Here is a 13,101-nt window from a genome sequence, read left to right on the forward strand (position 1 = left end):
CGGAGGGTGTTCCTCCCAGCACAGTGCTATGCTGTAAATCAGGGTAATTTGATCAATTTAACTAACCCTAACCCTCTGGGATGAACAGCGAATAAAAAAAGATGTGGCGTCTGGATAAGCGTAAATCCCTCCAGTTTTCAGCCTAATTAACTGAGAGAGAGAGCAACGAACAGAAGTCTCTGTGTGTGTGTGGTAATAACAGGCCAAAGCATGACTGTCATGTCAAATCAACAGGCGCCAGAGATCCGTCTGTCTGTCTGTCTGTCTGTCTGTCTGTCTGTCTGTCTGTCTGTCTGTCTGAGGAAGGGGTCCAATAAGAGGAGAGAAGAGAAGATCTACTGTTCTATAGCTCTGTAGCTCAGTAGCGGACCAACCACTGTGAGTGATGTAAGCTAACAAGTTGTAGGGCCCTATACAATCTGTGTCGCGGAGAACGCAATCAGGGAATCCAGACATTAAAAAGCAATTCAACAATATTCAAAAATGTATTAACTTAGTAGGAAATCAACTAAGTGAGTTGAACTTATTAGAAAATGCATTCATTTGCCCAAGTGAATCATAAGACATTTACAAAATGCATCAGTGATTCGTACTTTCATGCAACTTTCTGAAATAGCACAGGAACGCCCCTATCTGTGGGTACTGTATGTGTGCAGTGCGCACACTTTGTGTCGCCGTTAGCGATGATGGTAATGATAACCTTCTTCTGGTAGAGATGGAAAGGCTTTTCCAAAAACCTTCTCAATTAAATGTTAACTAGAAAAGTAGCCTCTGCCTACCTGGAAGAATGATATCATGATTATTTGCATCAATCAATCCAGTGGCCATTTGTTTTGCAAACTCTGCAATCACATGAGCGCTACAGCAACACCACTTAACCAAACAACTATCTCTTCCTGGTGAACACTTGCATTAAAGGGTAACTACACTGCAGGGCTTGACATTCAGGTTAATTTACCAGTGGCACACCAGGCCAGTACCAAGTGAAAACTACTGACACGAAAGAGAAAATTACTGGCCTGGGCCAAGATCACAGGAAAGCAAGTTATGCACACAGAATTTCAATTGTGGGTGATTTCATGTTTAATTTGCAACACCCCAAAATCGAAAATTCTAAAAATGTTCCCAGACCTCAAAAATATGGACTCACAACATCCATTTTTTAAATTCTATTAAAAGTGTGATGTTAACCTGGAAAAACTGGAAAAACAAAGCGGAGAAAACAGAATTTGGGGAAATACAGAATCCGTTTTTTTTTTTTTTTTTTTACAGATTTTATAGGGCCCTGAAGTTGTTATGCTCACAGGCTGTGACACACACACACACACACACACATCGAGGTGAATGTCAGTCAGTGATCCACATAAACAGTACATTACCCAGATTATCTGTGTGTTTATTCCATTTAATGCGTCACAATGGCTAGGTTCACGACCAAGCTTCTGAACAATAATACCACGGCCCTCTACAGGCTCAAAGAAAAGCTAGCTACTAGCTAGTCACCTTCCCACCAGCTGTGTACCGCGATAAGCCTGGAGGGTGAGACAGAATAGAAGGTACCACACACACACTCTTTCACACACACACACACTCCGTCAAAACAGGACAAAGATGATTCACCCGTGTTTAAAATAGATATGATTAGCTTAGCCTCAGAGACACAACAGCATCATCTCAACACCACCTGAACCACAACAACAACAGGCTGGAGACGGTGTGAAAACTACGATAAACACTGCAGAGAGGTGCTAGGAGCCTAGGACAGGCATCCTCCAGGCTTTCTTAGGCAAAAGCACAGACAGTACTATACAACTACATGAAGGTCCTGAAAAAGCACTTTTTTTTATGTGATCGCAGGGCTCCAGACTGCGACCATTTAGTCACATCTTGCTTGTTTAGGTCGCATTGGTGCGAGCTGCACATTATACATTATACGTGATTACAATATAGTAGCCATATCTAGGAAAACCAAAGTTCCAAAGGCTGGGCCTAATATAGTGTATAAGAGATCATATGATAAGTTTTGTAGTAATTCATATGTTGTTGATCTAAAGAATATTTGTTGGTCCGTGGTGTGTAATGAGAAGCAACCAGACGCTGCACTTGACACATTTATGAAATTGCTTATCCCAGTTACTAATAAGCATGCACCCATTAAGAAAATGACTGTAAAAACTGTTAAATCCCAGCGGATTGATGAGGAATGGAAAAATTGTATGGTTGAGAGGAATGAGGCAAAATAAATGGCAAATAATTCTAGCTGTACAACCGATTGGCAAACGTACTGCAAATTGAGAAATCATGTGACTAAACTGAATAAAAATAAGAAGAAACTACACTATGAAACAAAGATAAATGACATAAAGAATTATAGTAAAAAGACTTGGAGTACCTTAAATGAAATTTTGGGCAAAAAGGCAAACTCCGCTCCATCATCCATTGAATCAGATGGCTCATTCATCACAAAACCCACTGATATTGCCACCTACTTTAATGATTTTTTCATTGGCAAGATTAGCAAACTTATGCATGACATGCCAGCAACAAACGCTGACGCTACACATCCAAGTATATCTGACCAAATTACGAAAGACAAGCATTGTAATTTTGAATTCCGTAAAGTGAGTGTGAAAGAGGTGAAAAAACTTGACAACTTGGATGGAAAATTACTGAGGATAATAGCGGACGATATTGCCACTCCTATTTGCCATATCTTCAATTTAAGCCTATTAGGAAGTGTGTGCCCTCAGGCCCGGAGGGAAGCAAAAGTAATTCCCCTACCTAAGAATAGTAAAGTCCCCTTTACTGGCTCAAATAGCTGACCAATCAGCCTGTTAAAAACCCTTAGTCAGCTTTTGGAAAAAATTTGTGTTTGACCAGATACAATGCAATTTTACAGTAAACAAATTGACAACAGACTTTCAGCACGCTTATAGGGAAGGACATTCAACAAGCACAGCACTTACACAAATGACTGATGATTGGCTGAGAGAAATTGACGATAAAAAGATTGTGGGGGCTGTTTTGTTAGACTTCAGTGCAGCTTTTGACATTATTGATCATAGTCTGCTGATGGAAAAATGTATGTTTTATGGCTTTACACCCCCTGCTATATTGTGGATAAAGAGTTACCTCTCTAACAGAACACAGAGGGTGTTCTTTAATGGAAGGAATTCCCCAGGGCAGCTGTCTAGGCCCCTTACTCTTTTCAATCTTTACTAACGACATGCCACTGGCTTTGAGTAAAGCCAGTGTGTCTATGTATGCGGATGACTCAACACTATACACGTCAGCTACTACAGCGACTGAAATGACTGCAACACTTAACAAAGAGCTGCAGTTAGTTTCAGAATGGGTGGCAAGGAATAAGTTAGTCCTAAATATTTCAAAAACTTAAAGCATTGTATTTGGGACAAATCATTCACTAAACCCTAAACCTCAACTAAATCTTGTAATGAATAATGTGGAAGTTGAAGTTGAAGTGACTAAACTGCTTAGAGTAACCCTGGATTGTAAACTGTCATGGTCAAAACATATAGATACAACAGTAGCTAAGATGGGGAGAAGTCTGTCCATAATAAAGTGCTGTTCTGCCTTCTTAACAGCCCTATCAACAAGGCAGGTTCTACAGGCCCTAGTTTTGTCGCACCTGGACTACTGTTCAGTCGTGTGGTCAGGTGCCACAAAGAGGGACTTAGGGAAATTACAATTGGCTCAGAACAGGGCAGCACGGCTGGCCCTTGGATGTACACAGAGAGCTAACATTAATAATATGCATGTCAATCTCTCCTGGTAGATTGACTTCATCACTACTTGCATTTGTGAGAGGTATTGACAGGTTGAATGCACCGAGCTGTCTGTTTGAACTACTGGCACACAGCTCAGACACCCATGCATACCCCACAAGACATGCCACCAGAGGTCTCTTCACAGTCCCCAAGTCCAGAACAGACTATGAGAGGCGCACAGTACTACATAGAGCATAGGCCTCATTGGGCAGTAGGCTACAACTGCAAAAACACCTTTACTGTTAGATTAATACATGGCTACCAGCAGTGGGTATTATATTTAGAGTTAGCAATCTAGCTAATGTCTTTTGAGTTTCCACTTATTCAGGTGGTGAATTAGCCCCAAATAAATTAGCCTATGATATTAGAGCACATAAAGATGCAGGCAAATTCATCTCTATTGAACAAAAAAAATATTTAGCTTACTTTTTAATAAAGCACTGTGAATTACTTTAAAATATTATAATTATAATAATAATAATAATAATAATAATATATCATTTAGCAGACGCTTTCATCCAAAGCGACTTGCAGTCATGTGTGAACACATTTTACATATGGATGGTCCCGGGAATCGAACCCACTATCCTAGCTAAGCTACTCATTTAAATAGCGTGACGGCGCGGGAAAAATATAGGTGTGACCAAATCATGGGCTGGTGCCAACAACTGAAAAACTTAGTGGCACCAGTGCCACCAGGGGAAAATGTTAGTCTGAAGCCCTGGAACAACTGTTGGCTCCAACTCAAAGCACCCTTTAATTTATTTAGGCTCGAGGATGAGAGTTGAGCACGTTCTTTCCCTTTACCTGAGATTAACTCTAAGGAATAACCTTTATCAGAAGGTTATCACTACATCAAACAGCCAGGCGTATTAAATTAATTTATCTCAGTCAGGGTGAGGGAGAAGGGACACTACACGAACGCATACACACACACACACACACACACACACACACACACACACACACACACACACACACACACACACACACACACCTCTACAAAGACACTACAAAGGGTTAAACCTGATGATGAGGGATAAAGAGACTCTGCCTGCTGCCTGTCTATGTACTGCATTGTCTCTCTGTCTGTCTGTCTGTCTGTCTGTCTCTCTTTCTATCTATCTATCTGTCTGTCTGTCTGTCTGTCTGTCTGTCTGTCTGGAAAATCTAACATAATAGACCTAATGATTAAATAAACAGGAGGTAATCATGTGTGAGTGTGTGAGAGACAGACCAGAGAAAGAGGGCAAATGAAGGAGAGAGAGGCTGTTGAAAAGAAAGAGAGAGTGATGAAGAAAACCGTGAGATGCAGAGAAAGAGAAAGAAGGTTGAGTGGGGAGAGAGAGAGAGAGAGAGAGAGAGAGAGAGAGAGAGAGAGAGAGAGAGAGAGAGAGAGAAAGACAGAGAGAGAGAGAGAAAGACAGAGAGAGAGAGAGAGTGAGAGAGGGAGTGAGAGAAAGAGAAATAGAGAGAGAGGCCACCAGGAGGACAAAGGAGAGAGGGCAGGCTGGAGCTAACCCCACATCATGCGTCAGATCTCCGTGGTCATAACAACACATACACTCACAAAATATAGATAACATACACATGAACACACACACACACACACACGAACACACGCACGCGAACACGCATGCACCACATCGACTGACCTTCCTGAGGGTTATATAAATCTAATAAACCGATCTCTGCTAACACTCACACACACACACAACCTCTGAATCTGACCAGAAACGCAGCCCTTTGATTCATGGCCGTCCACACATAGCTCTCTTATAGTCTAAACTTTGATCGCTCCTCTGTCTTAATGTATTTTGCACACCGACTCTCTCTCTCTCCCCTCAGTGTTAGATTGGTGTGAGAAAGAGAGAGGGCTTCAGCACCTAGTTTATTGCTTTATGAAGTCAAGGTGGAGGCTGACAGACAGGCAGGCAGTCCTGGTCTCTTTGTTATCACTGGGCTGGAGCCTCTCGCAGGAGAACTGTGGGTGTGTGGGTGTGTGTGTGTGTGTGTGCGTGCGTGTTTTGGGCTGAGGCTGCAGACACAAGGCCAGGGACTGCTTTCCCCAGGGCAGACACTTACACCACTACAACACACTGACTCCCTCCTAGATAGGACTTCTAAGTGTTAAAACAGGTCTCCAGCCACCTAAGACCTCACTCATTTCACTCTCTCAATCCCTCCTCATCTCTCCAACTCTCCCCCTCCTTTCTCCCCTACTCCCTCTCTTCCTCTTCTCTCCCACTCAGCCTGCCTCCTCCTCCTCTGCCTCTCTCCCTCACTTCAACCCCTCCTCCTCTTCTCTTTCCATGCCCTATGGCTGAACCCAGTATAGACTGTGATATTGGCCGTGTGAGCGACAGCCTCTCAGTGTGATATCTGACGAGAGAGAGAGAGAGAGAGCGAGAGAGAGAGAGAGACAGATATTTAGACCCTGGCCCTCATTAACGAGCTTGGAGATATATCAGCGTTTCTTTACTTAGCACCCCTTCCCTCCACTCTCCTCCCCTCAAGGGTGACCACATTTAAAATGCCCAAATGCGGGACAACAGGATGATTTTGCGGGACATTTGCATTCCCCCCTACAGATATAATTATAGAATATGCCTAAAATGCATCGTCCAATTGCAACGTCTGGCTATGCCCACACAGTCTCAAGAACATTTTCTAAAACAGGTATTTTATACAACAACCTTCTGTGTTCTCTGTTCGACTCCCTCTACATTTGCAATCAAACGCCTGCATTTTCTCCAACTCCTTAGCTGTCATACTCTGCTTCCACAGGGCATTCCACTGATTTCAAAACTAGGTCCTCTTCGTGATATCTTTAAAAAAAAAGCTGCTTTATAAAGAATTACCTACACATACTGAGTCTATGTTATAGACAGAAGCGTGCTACATGGCAGACCAATCTGAACTCTTCTCTCGGCATGTCCAGCCCATCCATTATCTCAGCCAATCATGGCTAGCGGGAAGGTTTCTGTCTTTTTCCATGGCTAAAACAACTAGGCTCATAATTACAATTTTATTTGTTTTTACATATGGCATGCAAGTTTGTTATTAACGCACATGAATGTTCACATGTTCTAGAAGGCATTTTTGCCAAAAAACGTATTTTGATTTGTACAAAAATGTTGCGTTCAAATTCCTCTCCTGTGAAGTAGTGACGCGCGACTTACAGTGCTATGAAAAAGTATTTGCCCCCTTTCTAATTTTCTCTACTTTTGCATATTTGTGATACTGAATGTTATCAGATCTTCAACCAAAACCTAATATTAGATAAAGGGAACATAAGTGAACAAATAACACAACAATTACATATTTATTTCATAAACAAAGTTATGCAACACCCAATTCCCCTGTGTGAAAAAGTAATTGCCCCCTTACACTCAATAACTGGTTGTTCCACCTTTAGCTGCAATGACTCCAACCAAATGCTTCCTGTAGTTGTTGATCAGTCTCTCACGTCGCTGTGGAGGAATTTTGGCCCACTCTTCCATGCAGAACTGCTTTAACTCAGTGACGTGTGGGTTTTCAAGCATGAACTGCTCGTTTCAAGTCCTGCCACAACATCTCAATTGGGATTAGGTCTGGACTTTGACTAGGCCATTCCAAAACTTCCAATTTGTTGCTTTTTAGCAATTTTCATGTAGACTTGATTGTGTGTTTTGGATCATTGTCTTGCTGCATGACCCAGCTGCGCTTCAGCTTCAGCTCACAGACGGATGGTCTGACATTCTCCTGTAGAATTCTCTGATACAGAGCAGAATTCATGGTTCCTTCTATTAAGGCAAGTTGTCCAGGTCCTGAGGCAGCAAAGCATCCCCAAACCATCACACCACCACCACCATGCTTGACCTTTGGTATGATGTTCTTACTGTGGAATGCAGAGTTTGGTTCAAGTCTACCAATCAAGTCTACATGAAAATTGCTAAAAAGCAACAAATTTGAAGTTTTGGAATGGCCTAGACAAAGTCCAGACCTAATCCCAATTGAGATGTTGCGGCAGGACTTGAAACGAGCAGTTCATGCTTGAAAACCCACACGTCACTGAGTTAAAGCAGTTCTGCATGGAAGAGTGGGCCAAAATTCCTCCACAGCGACGTGAGAGACTGATCAACAACTACAGGAAGCATTTGGTTGGAGTCATTGCAGCTAAAGGTGGCACAACCAGTTATTGAGTGTAAGGGGGCAATTACTTTTTCACACAGGGGAATTGGGTGTTGCATAACTTTATTTATGAAATAAATATGTAATTGTTGTGTTATTTGTTCACTTATGTTCCCTTTATCTAATATTAGGTTTTGGTTGAAGATCTGATAACATTCAATATCACAAATATGCAAAAGTAGAGAAAATTAGAAAGGGGGCAAATACTTTTTCATAGCACTGTATGACTAGTTTCCTGAGCAAATTAGAGAAGATGTTGTTAACAAACTATACTGTATAGCCTTCCTGTATTTTGTTTCAATCAATAAAAGCACATTCTGCCTAGTGGCGTGCGCTGTTGAGTTTTTTAAAACTATTCAGCTAGCCATTCTAAATCTCATAAGTAATGAGGTTGTAAAATGAGGTGGTGTTTTTGGTGTGACAGTAACGTTATACTATGCTATTACATTTGGTTGTGTTATGTAGAATACTAATTCATTATTATGTGATCTTCCAAGACATTGATTCAGCTTTGATGTAACTTTACTTAATGGGCACCATTATGAGAAGTGGCGGAGCGACGCTCTGGCAGCACGACACCCCTTCTCGCAAAATTTGGTGATGCAGACACGAGAAACCACGTGTGGCTGTTTTATACAAATCTGGGAATATGTGACCAAGGAAACATTTCTGGTTGGTCTCAGGGACTGTAAAACAGTTAGGAAGGGAGACTTTTAAAACAGGATTGAGTGAAGTAACAGCAAATGTGTTGAATGAGCAACTAATTAGAAACTTGGAGAGCCTCACAAGTTTGACGAAATTAGCTTATAGCCTATCTTTCAGTCTAATAAGGCTATTTACTTACTTTTGTAGCTCTTAGTCAGAAGCACGCTTCTCTAAGTTTAGCTGGAATTTTGCCCGAAAGGATATGAGAAATGTGATTGGTTGACGATAGGCCTATGACATTGGCCTACGTCTCGATCTCAACAACTATTGGAGAAGTGTTGAACATCACCAGTACCACATCCTTATGATATACATCTATTCATAAGTACAAAGTGACTGCAAGAGACAGGTTGGAATGTCTGAATGAAATATGGGACAAATCAACCTTTTCTTTCTAAATTAGTGGTGTTTGAATTTGTTGATAAATGCAGGACATTATTATTTGGTTGCGGGACGCAGGACAAAGGGCCAAAATGCAGGACTGTCCCGCACAATCCGGGACATGTGGTCACCCTACTCCCCTCCTCCCCCACTCTCTCCTACCTCACCTAGCCGGGGAAGACTCTCTTGAGATAGCCAACTTTAAAAAATGAAGCACATTCAATCAGCTATCTTGCAGACGGACAAAGGCATACCAGTTCAAAGTTAATGGAATAGTGAAAGGACACTACTTGTATCTAAAACATTCTTGGCTGTAAACGGTTCCAACTCCCCACTCTTATATTTAACTTGCCTCCCGGAAGATACCACACAACCACATCGCAGCAGCTCTGTCTTATGCTAAGATACAGTAGTAAGTGATATGGCTATCCTCAATGTAGATATGGCAGGGCTAGTGACTCCCACATGAATGCCTAAACAAACCCTGTGTATGATACTACTGGCTAGGGGGCAGAGAAGGGATCACTGAGAGCATCAAACAGGGGAGAGAATGCTGAAGGAGTCATGAGCAGAGCCATGTACAGTGCATTCGGAAAGTATTCAGACCCCTTCGCTTTTTCCACATTTTGTTACGTTACAGCCTTATTCTAAAACAGATTAAATAAATAAAAATCTTCATCAATCTGCACACAATACCCCATAATGACAAAGGGAAAAAAGGTTTTTAGAAATGTTTGCTAATTTATAAAAAATAAAGAATATAAATACCTTATTTACATAAGTATTCAGACCCTTTGCTATGAGACTTGAAATTGAGCTCAGGTGCATCCTGTTTCCATTGATCATCCTTGAGCTGTTTCTACAACTTGATTGGAGTCCACCTGTGGTCAATTCAATTGATTGGACATGATTTGGAAAGGCACACACCTGTCTATATAAGGTCCCACAGTTGACAGTGCATGTCAGAGCAATAACCAAGCCATGAGGTCGAAGGAACTGTCCATAGAGCACCGAGACAGGATTGTGTCGAGGCACAGATCTGGGGAAGGGTACCAAACAATTTCTGAAGCATTGAAGGTCCACAAGAACACAGTGGCCTCCATCATTCTTAAATGGATTAAGTTTGGAAACACCAAGACTCTTCCTAGAGCTGGCCACACAGCCAAACTGAGCAATCGGGGGAGAAGGGCCTTGGTCAGGGAGGTGACCAAGAACCCAATGGTAACTCTGCCAGAGCTCCAGAGTTCCTCTGTGGAGATCTGAGAACCTTTCAGAAGGACAACCGTCTCTGCAGCACTCCACCAATCAGGCCTTTATGGTATAGTGTCCAGACAGAAGCCACTCCTCAGTAAAAGGCACATGACAGCCTGCTTGGAGTTTGCCAAAAGGCACCATCCCTTCGGTGAAGCATGGTGGTGGCAGCATCATGCTGTGGGGATGTTTTTCAGCGGCAGGGACTGGGAGACTAGTCAGGATCGAGGGAAAGATGAACGGAGCAAAGTACAGAGAGATCCTTGATGAAAACCTGCTCCAGAGCGCTCAGGACCTCAGACTGGGGCGAAGGCTCACCTTCCAACAGGACACCGACCCTAAGCACACAGCCAAGAGAACGCAGGAGTGGCTTCGGGACAAGTCTCTGAATGTCCTTGAGTGGCCCAGCCAGAGCCCGGACTTGAACCAGATCGAACATATCTGGAGAGACTTGAAAATAGCTGTGCAGCGACGTTCCCCATCCAACCTGACAGAGCTTGAAGAATGGGAGAAACACCGAAAATACAGGTGTGCCAAGCTTGTAGCGTCATACCCAAGAAGACTCAAGGCTGTAATTGCTGCAAAAGGTGCTTCAACAAAGTACTGAGTAAAGGGTCTGGATACTTATGTAAATGTTTTATTTCAGTTGTTGTTTTTTTCATACATTTGCAAACATTTCTAAAAACCTGTTTTTGCTATGTCATTATGGTATATTGTGTGTAGATTGATGAGGAAAAAAACCAAATGTGGAAAAAGTGAAACGGTCTGAATACTTTCCGAATGCACTGTACTGTATGTCTCTAAATGGTTCTGTTCATGAGGTACTATAGAGCCCTGTTTGGCTGCAACAGTCCCACCCTATACTATAGACTATTGCCTAGTCACTAGGGTACAGAGGAGTATCATAGAGAGAGCAAATGTTGTAGTCATCAGCTATGCTATGGGGCTTTCACCCCCCTCCCTACCCGCCCCTCTACCCATCCACTGATCAGGAACTAAGCACTCTCTTTAATTGGGTGGATGGGGTTGATTGCCCGTGTGGACGACAGGGGCCCTGAGGAGTATTGGAGCTGTGTGTGTGTGTGTGTGTGTGTGTGTGTGTGTGTGTGTGTGTGTGTGTGTGTGTGTGTGTGTGTGTGTGTGTGTGTGTGTGTGTGTGTGTGTGTGTGTGTGTGTGTGTGTGTGTGTGTGTGTGTGTGTGCGTGTGGAACCATTTGGCCTCTGTGCTACCATTGAATAAAGCTGGGGCCCCGAGGCTCTCAGAGCAATCACACATCACACACCCTGGCGGCCATAATGAAGTGAAGCTAGCCTCCCCACTACCACGCCTGACAACGCTGAGCTGAGGCTGAGCTCACTGACTGACAACTGAGAGGAAACAGCCAAAGTTCCCTCTTTCGTTCTCCCTCACTCTCTGTGTCTTTCTGGATCTCTCTCTATCACTCTATCACTCACTCTCTCTCTCTCAATCTCCATCCTCTCTCTCTCGCTCTCTGTCTCTCTCTCTCTCTCTCTCTCTCTCTCTCTCTCTCTCAATCTCATCCTCTCTCTCTCTCTCTCTCTCTCTCTCTCTCTCTCTCGCTCTCTCTCTCTGTCTCTCTCCAAATCCCCAGCCCAACTTTACTTAAACCAACAGGTGAAGAAACTGTTGAGGAACTCTCCTGCTCAGTTTTAAGACTTATTTTCTTAGTAAGGCGTTGTCATTCACCTTGTCAAGTTCCTCATTGAAACTCCACAATAAAGCTCCACTATAGGATAAGCTGATGTAACTTAACGCAAAAGCTCCTTTTCAAGCTGGGAGATAGACACACTACTACGCTATTCGTAGTGAGGTGTTGTCATTCCCGAGTGTGTTCGCCATCACTTTGAAGTGGGGATGCTCTCATCTGCTGTCAATTTGCAGAGGAGCCCCAGTAGCTAGCTGCAGTGCGTTGTTGCTATCACTTAGAAAGGAGACACTGTTGTTGTTTTCAGAAAAAGGCCTGTCCTTACTTGTGGTGCAGCTGTGAGGTGTGCAGGTAAAGCTCCTTCCAGGCCAGGCAGCACTGAATGCAGTCGTTGAGGGTCTGCTTGCTGGAGACCACATAGCCTTGGAAGATCCTGTCCAGGGAGATATCTCTGCAGCACAGCCGGATAATCTCATTACTCATCTGGAACAACAACAACAACACAGAAATGATCAACAACAACAACAACAGAGAAAAGATGCAAGACACCACATTACCACTAAGGCTTGTGTGTGTAATACATGAGTAGAAATGACTTAGGCCTTGTGTTATGTATAGGGCCTTGAGTTATCCTGATTACTAGACCTGACCAGGAGAAACTCAGGCTCCTAGTTACCATGATGTAGCCTCACCAGGAGAAACTCAGGCTCCTAGTTACCATGATGTAGACTCACCAGGAGAAAGTCAGGCCCCTAGTTACCATGATGTAGCCTAACCAGGAGAAACTCAGGCCCCTAGTTACCATGATGTAGCCTCTCCAAGAGAAACTCAGGCCCCTAGTTACCAAGATGTAGCCTCACCAGGAGAAAGTCAGGCCCCTAGTTACCATGATGTAGCCTCACCAGGAGAAACTCAGGCCCCTAGTTACCATGATGTAACCTCACCAGGAGAAACTCAGGCCCCTAGTTACCATGATATAGCCTCACCAGGAGAAACTCAGGCCCCTAGTTACCATGATGTGGCCTCACCAGGAGAAACTCAGGGCTCCTAGTTGTAGATTAAAACAATTCCTGGTCAAGTCATTTGGTCAAGAAAACCCACAAAAAAGTTCAATCTGTGGAATTCATCAAAAATAA

The 13,101-nt window shown here is 43.1% G+C and overlaps 1 protein-coding gene across 2 annotated transcripts in view; it reads right to left on the reverse strand.

The window, feature by feature from the left end:
- The window catches only part of dnah2 (dynein, axonemal, heavy chain 2), a 224,362-nt gene that overhangs the window by 187,112 nt on the left and 24,149 nt on the right, over window positions 1-13,101 (reverse strand). For both annotated transcript variants that reach the window (XM_045225583.1, XM_045225582.1), the window contains exon 9: window positions 12,291-12,448. In XM_045225583.1, coding sequence (XP_045081518.1) covers window positions 12,291-12,448 — 158 coding nt within the window. The remainder of the gene's footprint in view (window positions 1-12,290; window positions 12,449-13,101) is intronic.

This window comes from Coregonus clupeaformis, chromosome 16, assembly GCF_020615455.1.
Source record: "Coregonus clupeaformis isolate EN_2021a chromosome 16, ASM2061545v1, whole genome shotgun sequence".
Lineage (NCBI taxonomy): Eukaryota > Metazoa > Chordata > Actinopteri > Salmoniformes > Salmonidae > Coregonus > Coregonus clupeaformis.